At 57.2% G+C, this 19087-nt stretch overlaps 1 protein-coding gene across 2 annotated transcripts in view; it reads left to right on the forward strand.

Annotated features, from left to right (window-relative positions):
* The first annotated feature begins 2673 nt into the window (after positions 1–2673).
* POU2F2 (POU class 2 homeobox 2) overlaps positions 2674–19087 on the forward strand; it is a 33915-nt gene continuing 17501 nt past the window's right edge. Inside the window, exons 1-8 of one of the 2 annotated variants that reach the window (XM_085535892.1) lie at positions 2674–2785; positions 6054–6128; positions 7639–7673; positions 7779–7823; positions 10245–10322; positions 12711–12983; positions 17618–17708; positions 18962–19050. In XM_085535892.1, coding sequence (XP_085392018.1) covers positions 2773–2785; positions 6054–6128; positions 7639–7673; positions 7779–7823; positions 10245–10322; positions 12711–12983; positions 17618–17708; positions 18962–19050 — 699 coding nt within the window. In that variant the 5' untranslated portion in view covers positions 2674–2772. The remainder of the gene's footprint in view (positions 2786–6053; positions 6129–7638; positions 7674–7778; positions 7824–10244; positions 10323–12710; positions 12984–17617; positions 17709–18961; positions 19051–19087) is intronic. The other variant, XM_085535893.1, reaches the window with a different exon arrangement.

Consider the following 19087-nt stretch of genomic DNA (forward strand, 5'->3'; position numbering starts at 1 on the left):
TCCCCCTATATGCTCACTGTCCCCCTATATCCCTATAGGGCCGCCTGTATCCCTATAGGGCCCCCTATATCCCCTATAGGGCCGCCTGTATCCCTATAGGGCCCCCTATATCCCCTATAGGGCCCCCTATATCCCCTATAGGGCCGCCTGTATCCCTATAGGGCCCCCTATATCCCCTATAGGGCCCCCTATATCCCCTATAGGGCCCCCTATATCCCTATAGGGCCGCCTGTATCCCTATAGGGCCCCCTATATCCTTATAGGGCCCCCTATATCCCTATAGGGCCGCCTCTATCCCTATAGGGCCCCCTATATCCCTATAGGGCCCCCTATATCCTCTATAGGGCCGCCTATATCCCTATAGGGTCCGTGTGCCGCCCCCCCCGGTTCCCATCGACCGCCGTCATCCCCCGATCGAAGCGGCGCCGCCGGGGGTCGATATGGGGCGGGGGAGGGGGGGGGTCGTGTGAGGATATGGGGGGAGGGGGGACACGGGGGGGATGGGGCGGCTCTGGGGGGGATGTGGGGAAGCTGTGGGGCCGCTATGGGGCCGTGGGGCATCTATGGGGCTCTGGGGGGCATCTATGGGGCCGCTATGGGGCTGTGGGGCCGCTATGGGGCCGCTATGGGGCCGTGGGGAAGCTATGGGGCAGCTGTGGGGCCGTGGGGCAGCCATGGGGCATCTATGGGGCTGTGGGGCCGCTATGGGGCCGCTATGGGGCCGTGGGGCAGCTATGGGGCTCTGGGGGGCAGCTATGGGGCCGCTATGGGGCTGTGGGGCCGCTATGGGGCCGTTATGGGGCCGTGGGGCAGCTATGGGGCCGTGGGGCAGCTATGGGGCAGCTATGGGGCTCTGGGGGGCAGCTATGGGGCCGCTATGGGGCTGTGGGGCCGCTATGGGGCCGCTATGGGGCCGTGGGGCAGCTATGGGGCTCTGGGGACCAGCTATGGGGCCGCTATGGGGCTGTGGGGCCGCTATGGGGCCGCTATGGGGCCGCTATGGGGCCGTGGGGCAGCTATGGGGCTGCTATGGGGCCGTGGGGCAGCTATGGGGCAGCTATGAGGCCATGGGGCATCTATGGGGCTCTGGGGGGCAGCTATGGGGCTGCTATGGGGCCGTGGGGCATCTATGGGGCAGCTATGGGGCCGTGGGGCAGCTATGGGGCTCTGGGGCGTCTCTGGGGGGGTATGGGACAGCTGTGGGGCAGCTATGGGTCCGTATGGGGCAGCAGTGACCCCATAGGGCCGTGTGGATCCCATAGGGCGCTATGGGGCCGTGCTATGGGGCTGTGTGGGGCAGCGGTGATCCTATAGGGCGCTATGGGGCTGTGTGGGGCAGCGGTGATCCTATAGGGCGCTATAGGGCCGTGCAATGGGGCTGTGTGGGGCAGTGGTGATCCTATAGGGTGCTATAGGGCCGTGCAATGGGGCTGTGTGGGGCAGCAGTGATCCTATAGGGCGCTATGGGGCTGCGCTATGGGGCTGTGTGGGGCAGCGGTGATGCTATAGGGCGCTATGGGGCTGTGTGGGGCAGCGGTGATCCTATAGGGCGCTATGGGGCCGTGCTATGGGGCTGTGTGGGGCAGCGGTGATCCTATAGGGCGCTATGGGGCTGTGTGGGGCAGCGGTGATCCTATAGGGCGCTATGGGGCTGTGTGGGGCAGCGGTGATCCTATAGGGCGCTATGGGGCTGCGTTATGGGGCTGTGGTGATCCTATAGGGCGCTATGGGGCTGTGTGGGGCAGCAGTGATCCTATAGGGCGCTATAGGGCCGTGCTATGGGGCTGTGTGGGGCAGCAGTGATCCTATAGGGCGCTATGGGGCCGCGCTATGGGGCTGTGTGGGGCAGCAGTGATCCTATAGGGCGCTATGGGGCTGCGCTATGGGGCTGTGTGGGGCAGCAGTGATCCTATAGGGCGTTATGGGGTCGTGCTATGGGGCTGTGTGGGGCAGCGGTGATCCTATAGGGCGCTATGGGGCTGTGTGGGGCAGCGGTGATGCTATAGGGCGCTATGGGGCTGTGTGGGGCAGCGGTGATCCTATAGGGCGCTATGGGGCTGTGTGGGGCAGCGGTGATCCTATAGGGCGCTATAGGGCCGCGCTATGGGGCTGTGTGGGGCAGCGGTGGTCCTATAGGGCGCTATAGGGCCGTGCTATGGGGCTGTGTGGGGCAGCAGTGATCCTATAGGGCGCTATGGGGCTGCGCTATGGGGCTGTGTGGGGCAGTGGTGATCCTATAGGGCGCTATGGGGCTGTGTGGGGCAGCGGTGATCCTATAGGGCGCTATGGGGCTGTGTGGGGCAGCGGTGATCCTATAGGGTGCTATGGGGCTGTGTGGGGCAGCGGTGATCCTATAGGGCGCTATGGGGCTGCGCTATGGGGCTGTGTGGGGCAGCGGTGATCCTATAGGGCGCTATGGGGCTGTGTGGGGCAGCGGTGATCCTATAGGGCGCTATAGGGCTGCGCTATGGGGCTGTGTGGGGCAGCGGTGATCCTATAGGGCGCTATGGGGCTGTGTGGGGCAGCGGTGATCCTATAGGGCGCTATAGGGCCGCGCTATGGGGCTGTGTGGGGCAGCAGTGATCCTATAGGGCGCTATGGGGCTGCGCTATGGGGCTGTGTGCCGTCCCATCGCGCCGCCCCCGCTCTCCCGCCCCACATTTCCTCCCAGCTGCTTCCTGGGCCCCCCCGGGACGGCCCCGCTCTGCCCCACACGTTCCCCCATTCCCCGCCGCGCTGTGGGGCTGACGGGGCCGCCATGGTGAGGGCGGCATGTGGGGCGCAGGTACGGCCTATGGGGCGACAAGGGGTCCTATGGGGGACTGTGGGGTCCTATGGGGCACTGGGGGGCACTAAGGGGTCCTATGGAGGCCTATGGGGTCCTGGGGGGTCTATGGGGCACTAAGGGGTCCTATGGAAGCCTATGGGGCGCAGGTAGGGCCTATGGGGCGCCAAGGGGTCCTATGGGGGACTGTGGGGTCCTATGGGGCAGTGGGAGGGTCTATAGGGGTCCTATGTCATGCTATGGGGCACTGTGGGGTCCTATGGGGCACTGTGGGGCACTAAGGGGTCCTATGGAGTCCTATGGGGTGCTAAGGGGTCCTATGGGGCACTGTGGGGTCCTGTGGGGCGCCAAGGGGTCCTATGGGGCAGTGGGAGGGTCTATAGGGGTCCTATGTGATGCTATGGGGCGCTAAGGGGTCCTATGGAGGCCTATGGGGTCCTGGGGGGTCCTATGGGGCAGTGGGAGGGTCTATAGGGGTCCTATGTGATGCTATGGTGTGCTGGGGGGGTCCTATGGGGCACTGTGGGGCACCAAGGGGTCCTATGGAGTCCTATGGGGTGCTAAGGGGTCCTATGGGGCACTGTGGGGTCCTGTGGGGTGCTAAGGGGTCCTATGGGGCGCAGGTAGGGCCTATGGGGCGCCAAGGGGTCCTATGGGGCACTGTAGGGTCCTATGTGATGCTATGGGGCGCTAAGGGGTCCTATGGAGGCCTATGGGGCGCAGATAGGGCCTATGGGGTCCTGGGGGGGTCCTATGGGGCACTGTGGGGTCCTATGGGGTTCTAAGGGGTCCTATGTGATGCTATGGGGTGCTGGGGGTCCTATGGGGCACTGGGGGGTCTCTATGGGGCTCTATGGTTCCCTATGGGGTCTCTATGGGGTTTCTATGGGTCTCTATGGGGCACTGTGGGGCTCTATGGTTCCCTATGGGGCTCTATGGGATTTCTATGGGGCTCTATGTTTCCCTATGGGGCTCTATGGGGCTCCATGGGGCTCTATGTTTCTCTATGGGGCTCTATGGGGTCTCTATGGGGCTCTATGTTTCTCTATGGGGCTCTATGGGGTTTCTATGGGGCTCTATGGTTCTCTATGGGGCTCTATGGGGTTTCTATGGGGCTCTATGGTTCTCTATGGGGCTCTATGGGGTTTCTATGGGGCTCTATGTTTCTCTATGGGTCTCTGTGTTTCTCTATGGGGCTCTATGGGGTTTCTATGGGGCTCTATGGTTCTCTATGGGGCTCTATGGGGCTCTATGTTTCCCTATGGGGCTCTATGTTTCTCTATGGGGCTCTATGTTTCTCTATGGGGCTCTATGGGGTTTCTATGGGGCTCTATGTTTCTCTATGGGGCTCTATGGGGTTTCTATGGGGCTCTATGTTTCTCTATGGGGCTCTATGGGGTTTCTATGGGGCTCTATGTTTCTCTATGGGGCTCTATGGGGTTTCTATGGGGCTCTATGGGGCGCTATGGGTCTCAATGTTTCCCTATGGGGCTCTGTCCTCGGGGTGTCCCCGCAGCTCGGCCCCGTTCCCATTTTTGGGGCGAATTTCGGTAAATTTGGGCCCAAAAATAAAACCCCAAAAAAAGGGGAAACGGAACCGAAACGAGGGTGGGGAAATGGGGCGAAACTGGGCAATAATGGGAAATAGGGGAAATAGGGATCAATAGGGATCAATGGGGATCAATAGGGAGCAATAGGGATCAATAGGGATCACTATTGGGCTCCATTGCTCCCCATTGACCCCCATTGACTCCCATTGACTCCTATTGACTCCCATTGATCCCCATTGACCCCCATTGACTCCCATTGACTCCTATTGATCCCCATTGATCCCCATTGACCCCCATTGACTCCCATTGACTCCTATTGATCCCCATTGACTCCCATTGACTCCCATTGACTCCCATTGATCCCCATTGACTCCCATTGACTCCCATTGATCCCCATTGACTCCCATTGACTCCCATTGATCCCCATTGATCCCCATTGCTCCCCATTGCTCCCCATTGACTCCTATTGACCCCCATTAACCCCCATTGACTCCCATTGATCCCCATTGATCCCCATTGATCCCCATTGCTCCCCATTGATCCCCATTGATCCCCATTGATCCCCATTGATCCCCATTGATCCCCATTGCTCCCCATTGATCCCCATTGATCCCCATTGCTCCCCATTGCTCCCCATTGATCCCCATTGCTCCCCATTGATCCCCATTGCTCCCCATTGATCCCCATTGATCCCCATTGCTCCCCATTGATCCCCATTGATCCCCATTGATCCCCATTGCTCCCCATTGCTCCCCATTGCTCCCCATTGATCCCCATTGCTCCCCATTGCTCCCCATTGCTCCCCATTGATCCCCATTGATCCCCATTGCTCCCCATTGCTCCCCATTGATCCCCATTGATCCCCATTGCTCACTATTGATCCCCATTGCTCCCCATTGCTCCCCATTGCTCCCCATTGATCCCCATTGCTCCCCATTGATCCCCATTGATCCCCATTGCTCCCCATTGCTCCCCATTGCTCCCCATTGATCCCCATTGATCCCCATTGATCACTATTGATCCCCATTGATCCCCATTGCTCCCCATTGATCCCCATTGCTCCCCATTGATCCCTATTGCTCCCCATTGCTCCCCATTGATCCCCATTGATCCCCATTGCTCCCCATTGATCCCCATTGATCCCCATTGCTCCCCATTGCTCCCCATTGATCACTATTGCTCCCCATTGCTCCCCATTGCTCCCCATTGCTCCCCATTGATCCCCATTGATCCCCATTGCTCCCCATTGCTCCCCATTGCTCCCCATTGATCCCCATTGATCCCCATTGATCCCCATTGCTCCCCATTGATCCCCATTGCTCCCCATTGCTCCCCATTGATCCCCATTGATCCCCATTGATCACTATTGCTCCCCATTGATCCCCATTGCTCCCTATTGCTCCCCATTGCTCCCCATTGATCCCCATTGCTCCCCATTGCTCCCCATTGATCCCCATTGATCCCCATTGCTCCCCATTGCTCCCCATTGCTCACTATTGATCCCCATTGATCCCCATTGATCCCCATTGCTCCCCATTGATCCCCATTGCTCCCCATTGCTCCCCATTGCTCCCCATTGCTCCCCATTGATCCCCATTGATCCCTATTGATCCCCATTGCTCCCCATTGCTCCCCATTGATCCCCATTGATCCCCATTGCTCCTCATTGATCCCCATTGATCCCTATTGATCCCCATTGATCTCTATTGGCCCCACAGATCTGAGCATGTCCCGGCCCCACGACGAGGGGGAGCGACACGGGGGGAGCAGCAGCAGCAGCAGCAACAACACAGGTAATGGGGGATGTGTGGGGCAGGGGGACCCATAGGGACACATAGGGACACATAGAGACCCATATGGACCCATATGGACCCATAGAGACCCATAGGGACACATAGAGACCCATAGGGACACATAGAGACCCATAGGGACCCATAGGGACCCACAGGGACCCATAGAGACCCCATATGGACCCATAGAGACCCATAGGGACACATAGAGACCCCATAGAGACCCCATAGGAACCCATAGGGACCCCATAGAGACCCACAGAGACCCCATAGAGACCCCATAGGGACCCATAGATACCCATAGAGACCCCACAGAGACCCATAGGGACCCATAGAGACCCATAGGGACCCCATAGAGACCCCATAGAGACACATAGGGACCCATAGAGACCCACAGGGACCCATAGAGACCCATAGAGACCCATAGGGACCCATAGAGACCCACAGGGACACATAGGAACCCCATAGAGACCCATAGGGACACATATGGACCCATAGAGACCCCATAGGGACCCATAGAGACCCATAGAGAACCCATAGGGACCCCATAGAGACCCATAGGGACCCATATGGACCCACAGGGACCCATAGAGACCCCATATGGACCCATAGGGACACATAGGGACCCATAGGGACCCTTAGGGACCCATAGAGACCCATAGGGACCCATAGGGACCCATAGGGACACATAGAGACACATAGAGACCCACAGGGACCCATAGAGACCCATAGGGACACATAGGGAACCATAGAGACCCACAGAGACCCATAGAGACCCATAGAGACCCCATAGGGACCCATAGATACCCATAGAGACCCCATAGAGACCCATAGAGACCCCATAGGGACTCATAGAGACCCATAGAGACCCATAGGGACACATAGGGACCCACAGGGACCCATAGAGACCCCATATGGACCCATAGGGACCCATAGGGACACATAGGGACCCATAGAGACCCATAGAGACCCCATAGAGACCCCATAGGGACCCACAGGGACCCATAGAGACCCATAGAGACCCCATAGGGACCCATAGGGACACATAGAGACCCATAGGGACCCATAGGGACACATAGAGACCCATAGAGACCCACAGGGACCCATAGAGACCCATAGGGACACATAGGGACCCATAGAGAACCATAGGGACCCATAGGAACCCATAGAGACCCATAGGGACACATATGGACCCATAGAGACCCCATAGAGACCCCATAGGGACCCATAGAGACCCACAGAGACCCCATAGAGACCCATAGAGACCCCATAGGGACCCATAGATACCCATAGAGACCCCACAGAGACCCATAGGGACCCATAGACACCCCATAGAGACCCATAGAGACCCATAGGGACCCCATAGAGACACATAGGGACCCATAGGGACCCCATAGAGACCCCATAGAGACCCCACAGGGACCCACAGCACCCCACAGAGTTGGGGTCCCGCAGGGCCGTGGGGCGCTATGGGGCGCTGTGGGACGCTATGGGGTGGCACCGTTTGTTGCAGACACAGAAAGAAATGGACCCGACACGAACCACCAGGTGAGCTATGGGGCGCTATGGGGCGCTATGGGGCGCTATGGGGCGCTATGGGGCGGTTATGGGGCGCTGTGGGGCAGCCCCCCTGAACCCTCGTTACCCCCACAGGCCCAGCAGCACAACGCCCCCCCCTTCACCCCACCTGGAGCCAAGGTAAGACACCCCCAGCCCCACAAGTGCCCCCCCAGCCCCATAAGTTCCCCCCCAGCCCCATAAGTTCCCCCCAGCCCCATAAGTTCCCCCCCCAGCCCCATAAGTTCCCCCAGCCCCATAAGTCCCCCCCAGCCCCATAAGATCCCCCCCAGCCCCATAAGATCCCCCCCAGCCCCATAAGTTTCCCCAGCCCCATAAGTTCCCCCCCAACCCCATAATTTTCCCCCCCAGCCCCATAAATTCCCCACCCAGCCCCATAAGTTCCCCCCAGCCCCATAAGTTCCCCCCAGCCCTATAAGTCCCCCCAGCCCCATAAGTTCCCCCCCCAGCCCCATAAGTTCCCCCCCAGCCCCATAAGTTCCCCCCCCCAGCCCCATAAGTTCCCCCAGCCCCATAAGTTCCCCCCAGCCCCATAAATTCCCCACCCAGCCCCATAAGTTCCCCCCCAGCCCCATAAGTTCCCCCCAGCCCCATAAATTCCCCCCCAGCCCCATAAGTTTCCCCCCCCCCAGCCCCATAATTTTCCCCCAGCCCCATAATTTTCCCCCAGCCCCATAAGTTCCCCCCCAGCCCCATAAGTTTCCCCCCCCCCAGCCCCATAAGTTCCCCCCAGCCCCACAAGTGCCCCCAGCCCCATAAGTTCCCCCCAGCCCCATAAGTTCCCCCCAGCCCCATAAGTTCGCCCCCAGCCCCATAAGTTCCCCCAGCCCCATAAGTTCCCCCCAGCCCCATAAGTTCCCCCCCCAGCCCCATAAGTTCCCCCCCCAGCCCCATAAGTTCTCCCCCCAGCCCCATAAGTTCCCCCCAGCCCCATAAGTTCCCCCCCAGCCCCATAAGTTCCCCCCAGCCCCATAAGTTCCCCCCAGCCCCATAAGTTCCTGTTTCGTTTTGACTCATTTTGGGGTGGGGGGGGAAATCCCGGCCCCGGGGGTGGCAGCAAAACAGGAAACGGCCCCAAAAGGGGGAGCCCCAAAAATGCCCCAAATCAGCCCAAAATGCCCCAAAATCACCACGAGCCCAAACGGCCCCAAAATGGCCCCGAAATGCCCCAAAATCAGCCCCAAACTAAAGGCAAAAGGCCCCAAATCCTCACCCCAAATGTGACCCCCCCCCAAAAAAAATCCCACCCCCAAAAATGCCCCAAATTGCCCCAAATTTGCCCCAAAAGCCCCTTGGGAGTGACCCCAAATAACCCACTGATCCCCCCTGAAAGGACCCCCCATAGACCCCATAGACCCCCCATAGACCCCACAAGACCCCCCCATAGACCCCCTATACCCCATAGACCCCATAGACCCCATAGACCCCATATACCCCATTTATACCCCATAGACCCCCCAATAGACCCCCTATACCCCATAGACCCCCCATAGACCTCGTAGACCCCCCATAGACCCCCCCACACCCCCCCATATACCCTATAGACCCCCCCATAGACCCCATAGACCCCATAGACCCCCCACAGACCCCATATCCCCCACAGACCCCCCATAGACCCCCCATAGACACCCCATAGTCCACCCATAGACCCCATAGACCCCATATACCCCCCATATATCCCATATATAGACTCCATAGACCCCATATATAGACCACATAGACCCCATAGACCCCATAGACCCCACAGACCTCATAGACCCCCCCATAGCCCCCCCATAGACCCTATATACCCCATATATAGACCCCATAGACCCCATATACAGACCCTATAGACCCCCATAGCCCCCCATAGACCCCATATACCCCATATATAGCCCCCACAACTCCCATAGACCCCCATAGCCCCCTATAGACCCCATAGCCCCCCCATAGACCCCCCAAAGACCCCATAGACCCCCCATATACCCCATATACCCCATATATAGACCCCATAGCCCCCCATAGACCACCCATAGACCCCATAGACCCCCATAGACCCCCCAAAGACCCCATAGACCCCCCATATACCCCATATACCCCATATATAGACCCCATAGCCCCCCATAGACCACCCATAGACCCCCATAGACCCCCATAGACCCCATAGCTCCCCCATATACCCCATATATAGCCCCCATAGACCCCATATATATCCCCCATAGCCCCCCACAGACCCCATAGACACCCCCATAGCCCCCATATATAGCCCCCATAGACCCCCTCATATACCCCATAGACCCCATAGACCCCATATATATACCCCATAGACCCCATATACCCTCCACAGACCCCATATATATCCCCCATAGCCCCCCACAGACCCCATAGACCCCCCCATAGCCTTCATAGACCCTATATATACCCCCCATAGCCCCTATAGACCCCATATATAGCCCCCATAGACCCCATATCCCCCATATATAGACCCCATAGACCCCCATAGACCCCATATATCCCCCATATCCCCCTATACCCCCTATATCCCCCATTGTCCGTGTCCAGGTTGACGCTGCCCCCCCGGAGCCGCCCCCCCCCCACGTGCCCCCCCCAGCGCTGATGTTGGGCGGGAACCAGCTGGGGGTGAGACGGGGTCACGGGGTCATGGGGTCATCGGGGGGTCATGGGGTCACCGGGGGGTCATGGGGTCATATAGGGTCATGGGGTCACCGGGGGTCATGTGGTTGTCTGGGTCATTGGGGTCATTAAGATTCATTGGGGTCATGGGGTCATTGGGGTCACACAGGTCACAGGGGTCACTAAAGGTCATTGGGGTCATTAAGGGTCATGGGGGTCATTAAGGGTCATTGGGGTCATTGGGGTCACGGGGTGAGGTGGGGTCACATGGTGCTCACACACTGATCTGTGCCCATATAACCCCATAACACGGCCCCATACATCCCATATAACCCATATAACCCCATATAACCCCATATAACCCCATATAACCCCATACATCCCATATAACCCATATAACCCCATATAACCCCATATAACCCCATATAACCCCATACATCCCATATAACCCATATAACCCCATATAACCCCATATCATGGCCCTATACATCCCATATAACCCCATATAACCCCATATAACCCCATACATCCCATATAACCCCATACATCCCATATAACCCCATATCACGGCCCTATACATCCCTATATAACCCCATATAACCCTATACATCCCCATATAACCCCATATAACCCCATATAACCCCATATAACCCCATATAACCCCATATAACCCCATCCATGGCCCCATACATCCCCATGACCCCATATCCCATACCCCAAACCCCATTAATGCCCCCCATAACCCCCATATCCCCCCATCCCATTAACACCCCATACCCCCCCATATCCCCCCATATCCCCCCACCCCATTACCGCCCCGACCCCATAACCCCCTATACGGCCCCATATCCCCCCATACGGCCCCATATCCCCCCATACGGCCCCATATCCCCCCATATCCCCCCACCCCATTACCACCCCATTACCGCCCCATAACTGCCCCGACCCCATAACCCCCCATACGGCCCCATAACCCCCCATACTGCCCCATATCCCCCCATAACCCCCCATACGACCCCATATCCCCCATTACCGCCCCATAACCCCCCATACGGCCCCATATCCCCCCATACCCCCCCATATCCCCCATAACCCCCCATACTGCCCCATAACCCCCCATACGGCCCCATATCCCCCCATATCCCCCATAACCGCCCCATAACCCCCCATACTGCCCCATAACCCCCCATACGGCCCCATATCCCCCCATATCCCCCATAACCGCCCCATAACCCCCCATACTGCCCCATAACCGCCCCATATGACCCCATAACCCCCCATACTGCCCCATAACCCCCCATACGGCCCCATAACCCCCCATACGGCCCCATATCCCCCCATACCCCCCATATCCCCCCATATCCCCCCACCCCATTACCGCCCCATAACCGCCCCGACCCCATAACCCCCCATACGGCCCCATATCCCCCCATATCCCCCCACCCCATAACCACCCCATAACCACCCCATAACCGCCCCATAACCGCCCCAACCCCATTCCCCCCCATACTGCCCCATATCCCCCCATACCCCCCGTATCCCCCCATATCCCCCCACCCCATAACCACCCCATTACCACCCCATAACCGCCCCGACCCCATTCCCCCCCCATACGGCCCCATATCCCCCCATACCCCCCCATATCCCCCATTACCGCCCCATAACCGCCCCGACCCCATAACCCCCCATACGGCCCCATATCCCCCCACCCCATAACCACCCCATAACTGCCCCATAACCCCCCATACGGCCCCATAACCCCCCATACTGCCCCATATCCCCCCATACGGCCCCATAACCCCCCATACGGCCCCATAACCCCCCATACTGCCCCATATCCCCCCATACGGCCCCATAACCCCCCATACGGCCCCATAACCCCCCATACGGCCCCATATCCCCCCATACTGCCCCATATCCCCCCATACTGCCCCATAACCCCCCATACGGCCCCATAACCCCCCATACTGCCCCATAACCCCCCATACGGCCCCATATCCCCCATTACCGCCCCATAACCCCCCATACGGCCCCATAACCCCCCATACTGCCCCATAACCCCCCATACGGCCCCATATCCCCCATTACCGCCCCATAACCCCCCATACGGCCCCATAACCCCCCATACCCCCCCATATCCCCCCATATCCCCCCACCCCATAACCGCCCCATAACCCCCCATACGGCCCCATAACCCCCCATACGGCCCCATATCCCCCCATATGGCCCCATAACCCCCCATACGGCCCCATATCCCCCCATACGGCCCCATAACCCCCCATACTGCCCCATAACCCCCCATACGGCCCCATAACCCCCCATACGGCCCCATATCCCCCCATACCCCCCCATATCCCCCATAACCGCCCCATATCCCCCCATACTGCCCCATAGCTGGCCGCGCTGCTCCCCGCCCCCCAGCAGCTCCTATTGCAGCAGCAGCTCCTGGCGGCCGCCGTCCACCATCACACCCCACATCCCTCACCCCATAACAACCCCATATCGCCCCATAACAACCCCATAGCCCCCCATAACAACCCCATAGCCCCCCATAACCCCCATAACCCCCCCCATAACGCCCCCAATGCCGCCCCCAACGCTGCCGCCACCACCGAGGGGGGGTCCACGGCGCTGCCCCTCTCCCACCCCATCCAGCTGACGGCGCAGGTGAGACCCCATAGGGACCCCATAGAGACCCCATGACCCCATAGAGCCCCCATAGCCACATAGGGAACACAGTGACCCCATAGAGCCCCCATGGCCCCATAGAGCCCCTATGGCCCCATAGGGAACACAGTGACCCCATAGAGCCCCCATGACCCCATAGGGACCCCATAGAGACCTCAATGTCCCCACGGCCCCATAGAGACCCCATGGCCACATAGAGCCCCCATGGCCCCATAGGGAACACAGCGACCCCATAGAGCCCCTATGGCCCCATAGGGAACCCAGTGACCCCATAGAGCCCCTATGGCCCCATAGGGAACACAGTGACCCCATAGAGCCCCCATAGCCCCATAGAGCCCCCATAGCCACATAGGGACCCCATAGTGACCCCATAGAGCCCCCATGGCCCCATAGGGAACACAGCGACCCCATAGAGCCCCCATGGCCCCATAGGAAACACAGTGACCCCATAGAGCCCCCATAGCCCCATAGAGCCCCCATAGCCACATAGGGACCCCATAGTGACCCCATAGAGCCCCCATGGCCCCATAGGGAACACAGCGACCCCATAGAGCCCCCATGGCCACATAGAGACCCACAACACCCCCATGGCCCCATAGAGACCCCATAGAGACCCCAATGTCCACATGGCCCCATAGGGAACATGGTGACCCCATAGAGCCCCCGTGGCCCCATAGGGACCCACAACACCCCCATGGCCCCATAGAGACCCCATAGAGACCCCAATGTCCTAATGGCCCCATAGGGAACACAGCGACCCCATAGAGCCCCCATGGCCATATAGGGATCCCATAGAGACCCCATGGCCCCATAGGGAACACAGTGACCCCATAGAGCCCCTGTGGCCACATAGGGAACACAGTGACCCCATAGAGCCCCTATGGCCCCATAGGGAACACAGTGACCCCATAGAGCCCCAATGGTCCCATAGAGCCCCCATAGCCAAATAGGGACCCCATAGTGACCCCATAGAGCCCCCATGGCCCCATAGGGAACACAGCGACCCCATAGAGCCCCCATGGCCCCATAGGGACCCACAACACCCCCATGGCCCCATAGAGACCCCATAGAGACCCCATGGCCCCATAGGGAACATGGTGACCCCATAGAGCCCCCATGGCCCCATAGAGCCCCCATAGCCCCATAGAGCCCCCATGGCCCCATAGGGAACACAGTGACCCCATAGAGCCCCCATGGCCCCATAGAGCCCCCATAGCCACATAGGGACCCCATAGTGACCCCATAGAGCCCCCATGGCCCCATAGGGAACACAGCGACCCCATAGAGCCCCCATGGCCACATAGAGACCCACAACACCCCCATGGCCCCATAGGGAACACAGTGACCCCATAGAGCCCCTATGGCCCCATAGGGAACACAGTGACCCCATAGAGCCCCTATGGCCCCATAGGGAACACAGTGACCCCATAGAGCCCCTATGGCCCCATAGAGCCCCCATGGCCCCATAGGGAACACAGTGACCCCATAGAGCCCCCATGGCCCCATAGAGCCCCCATGGCCCCATAGGGAACACAGTGACCCCATAGAGCCCCCATGGCCACATAGGGACCCACAACATCCCCATGGCCCCATAGTGACCCCATAGAGCCCCTATGGCCCCATAGGGAACACAGTGACCCCATAGAGCCCCCATGGCCCCATAGGGAACCCAGTGACCCCATAGAGCCCCCATGGCCACATAGGGACCCACAACATCCCCATGGCCCCATAGTGACCCCATAGAGCCCCTATGGCCCCATAGGGAACACAGTGACCCCATAGAGCCCCCATGGCCCCATAGGGAACCCAGTGACCCCATAGAGCCCCCATGGCCACATAGGGACCCCATAGTGACCCCATAGAGCCCCTATGGCCCCATAGGGAACATGGTGACCCCATAGAGCCCCCATGGCCACATAGAGACCCACAACACCCCCATGGCCCCATAGGGACCCCATAGAGACCCCATAGAGCCCCCATGACTCCATAGGGAACACAGTGACCCCATAGAGACCCCAATGTCCCCATGGAAACCCCAATGTCCCCAGTGCCCCCATTATCCCCTATTGCCCCCATAATGTCCCCATTACCCCCATATCCCCATAATGTCCCCTATATCTCCTATATCCCCTATATCCCCTATATCCCCATATCCCCCTATATCCCCTATATCCCCCATATCCCCCTATATCCCCTATATCCCCTATATCCCCTATATCCCCCCATATCCCCCTATATCCCCTATATCCCCCATATCCCCCTATATCCCCTATATCCCCTATATCCCCCTATATCCCCCTATATCCCCTATATAATCCCATATATCCCCTATATTATCCTATATAATCCCATATATCCTATATAATCTATAGGACATCCACCAGCTCCTCCAGCTGCAGCAGTTGGTCCTTGTTCCCCCTATATCCCCTATATTATCCCCTATATTCCCCATATATCCCCTATATATCCCATATATCCCATATATTATCCTATATAATCCCATATATCTATATTATCCTATACAATCTATAGGATCTCCACCAGCTCCTCCAGCTGCAGCAGCTGGTCCTTGTTCCCCCTATATCCCCTATATTATCCCATATATCCCCTATATTATCCTATATAATCCCATATTATCCCCTATATAACCCCATATATCCTATACAATCTATAGGACCTCCACCAGCTCCTCCAGCTGCAGCAGCTGGTCCTCGTTCCCCCTATATCCCCTATATTATCCCCTATATCCCATATATCCCCTATATCCCCTATATATCCCATATATCTATATGATCCCCTATACAATCTATAGGATCTCCACCAGCTCCTCCAGCTGCAGCAGTTGGTCCTTGTTCCCCCTATATCCCCTATATCCCCTATATTATCCCCTATATAACCCCATATATCCCCTATATATCCCATATATCCCATATATCCCCTATATAATCCCATATATCCCCTATATATCCCATATATCCCCTATATAACCCCATACATCCTATACAATCTATAGGACCTCCACCAGCTCCTCCAGCTGCAGCAGCTGGTCCTTGTTCCCCCTATATTCCCTATATTATCCCCTATATATCCCCTATATCCCCCATATATCCCATATATCCCCTATATCCCCTATATAACCCCATATATCCCCTATATCCCCTATATAACCCCATATATCCCCTATATAACCCCATATATCTATATTACACCCTATACAATCTATAGGATCTCCACCAGCTCCTCCAGCTGCAGCAGTTGGTCCTTGTTCCCCCTATATCCCATATATCCCCTATATAACCCCATATATCCCCTATATATCCCATATATCCCCTATATCCCCTATATAACCCTATATAACCCCATATACCCTATATACTCTATAGGACCTCCACCAGCTCCTCCAGCTGCAGCAGCTGGTCCTTGTTCCCCCTATATTCCCCTATATCCCCCATATTATCCCCTATATCCCCTATATAATCCCATATATCCCTATATCCCCTATATTATCCTATATAATCCCATATATCCCCTATATCCTCTATATATCCCATATATCCCCTATATATCCCATATATCTATATTATCCCCTATATAATCCCATATACCCTATACAATCTATAGGACCTCCACCAGCTCCTCCAGCTGCAGCAGTTGGTCCTTGTTCCCCCTATATCCCCTATATCCCCTATATTATCCCATATATCCCCATATATCCCCTATATAATCCCATATATCTATATTATATCCCATATATCTATATGATATCCTATACAATCTATAGGATCTCCACCAGCTCCTCCAGCTGCAGCAGCTGGTCCTTGTTCCCCCTATATCCCCTATATCCCCTATATAACCCCATATATCCCCTATATATCCCATATATCCCCTATATTATCCCCTATATTCCCCATATTATCCCCTATATCCCCTATATAATCCCATATATCCCCTATATAACCCCATATATCCCCTATATAACCCCATATCCCCTATATAACCCCATATATCTCCTATATAACCCCATATATCCCCTATATAACCCCATATCCCCTATATAACCCCATATATCCCCTATATAACCCCATATATCCCCTATATAACCCCATATCCCCTATATAACCCCATATATCCCCTATATAACCCCATATCCCCTATATAACCCCATATATCCCCTATATAACCCCATATATCCCCTATATAACCCCATATCCCCTATATAACCCCATATATCCCCTATATAACCCCATATCCCCTATATAACCCCATATATCCCCTATATAACCCCATATATCCCCTATATAACCCCATATCCCCTATATAACCCCATATATCCCCTATATAACCCCATATCCCCTATATAACCCCATATATCCCCTATATAACCCCATATATCCCCTATATAACCCCATATCCCCTATATAACCCCATATATCCCCTATATAACCCCATATCCCCTATATAACCCCATATATCCCCTATATAACCCCATATATCCCCTATATAACCCCATATATCCCCTATATCCCCTATATATCCCCTATATAACCCCCTATATCCCCTATATTATCCCCTATATCCCCTATATAACCCCATACACCCTATACAATCTATAGGATCTCCACCAGCTCCTCCAGCTGCAGCAGTTGGTCCTTGTTCCCCCGTCGGCTCAATTCCTGCTGCCACCAACACAACAGGGACAGCAAGGTGGGGTCAGGGGTCACGGGGGGGTCATGGGGTCAGGGGTCACAGGGAGGTCATGGGGTCAGGGGTCAGAGATCATGGGGGGTCAGGGGTCAGGGGTGTCAGGGGTCACAGGTCATGGGGGGGTCAGGGGGTCAGGGGTCATGGGGGGGTCAGGGGTCACAGGTCATGGGGGTCAGGGGGTCAGGGGTCATGGGGGGTCAGGGTTCAGTGGGGAGGTCATGGGGTCAGGGGTCATGGGGGGGTCAGGGGTCAGCAGGGTCAGTGGGGGGTCATTAGGGTCAGGGGTCATTGGGTCATGGGGGGTCAGGGGGTCAGTAGGGTCAGGGGTCAGCAGGTCATGGGGAGGTCATGGGGTCAGGGGTCGTGGGGGGGTCAGGGGTCACAGGTCATGGGGGGGTCAGCGAGGTCATGGGGGGTCAGGAGGTCACGGGTGGGTCAGGGGTCAGCAGGGTCAGTGGGGGGTCAGGGGGTCAGTAGGGTCAGGGGTCAGGGGTCACGGGGGGTCAGGAGGTCATGGGGGGGTCATGGGGTCAGGGGTCATGGGGGTGGGTCAGGAGGTCATGGGGGGCTCAGGGGTCTCTATTTGGGGGCATCATTGGGGTCTTCATTTGGGGTCCCTATTGTCTTTATGTGGGGCTGTTCTTGGGGTCCCATTGTGTCCTATGGGGGGGGGTCCCATTGTGTCCTATGGGGGGTCCCATTGTGTCCTATGGGGGGGTCCCATTGTGTCCTATGGGGGGGGTCCCATTGTGTCCTATGGAGGGGGTCCCATTGTGTCCTATGGGGGGTCCCAGTCTGTTCTATGGGGGGATCCCATTGTGTCCTATGGGGGGTCCCATTGTGTCCTATGGGGGGTCCCAGTCTGTTCTATGGGGGGTCCCATTGTGTCCTATGGGGGGGGGTCCCATTGTGTCCTATGGGGGGTCTCAGTCTGTTCTATGGGGGGTCCCATTGTGTCCTATGGGGGGTCCCAGTCTGTTCTATGGGGGGTCCCATTGTGTCCTATGGGGGGTCCCATTGTGTCCTATGGGGGGGTCCCATTGTGTTCTATGGGGGGTCCCAGTCTGTTCTATGGGGGGTCCCATTGTGTCCTATGGGGGGGGGGGGTCCCATTGTGTCCTATGGGGGGGTCCCATTGTGTTCTATGGGGGGGTCCCATTGTGTTCTATGGGGGGTCCCAGTCTGTCCTATGGGGGGTCCCATTGTGTCCTATGGGGGGTCCCCATTCACCCCCCTGTCTGTGTGTGTTCCAGGGCTGCTGCCCCCCCCCAGCCTGTTTCAGCTACCTCAGAACACGGGGGGGCTGCTGCACAGAGACCCCCGAGCGGGCAGCACACAGCAGGTACCGACCAAAATAACCTAAAATAACCCAAAATAGC

Source organism: Coturnix japonica, unplaced genomic scaffold (assembly GCF_054131305.1).
Source record: "Coturnix japonica strain WE unplaced genomic scaffold, WE-NBRP24 Scf217, whole genome shotgun sequence".
In the NCBI taxonomy this organism is placed as follows: domain Eukaryota; kingdom Metazoa; phylum Chordata; class Aves; order Galliformes; family Phasianidae; genus Coturnix; species Coturnix japonica.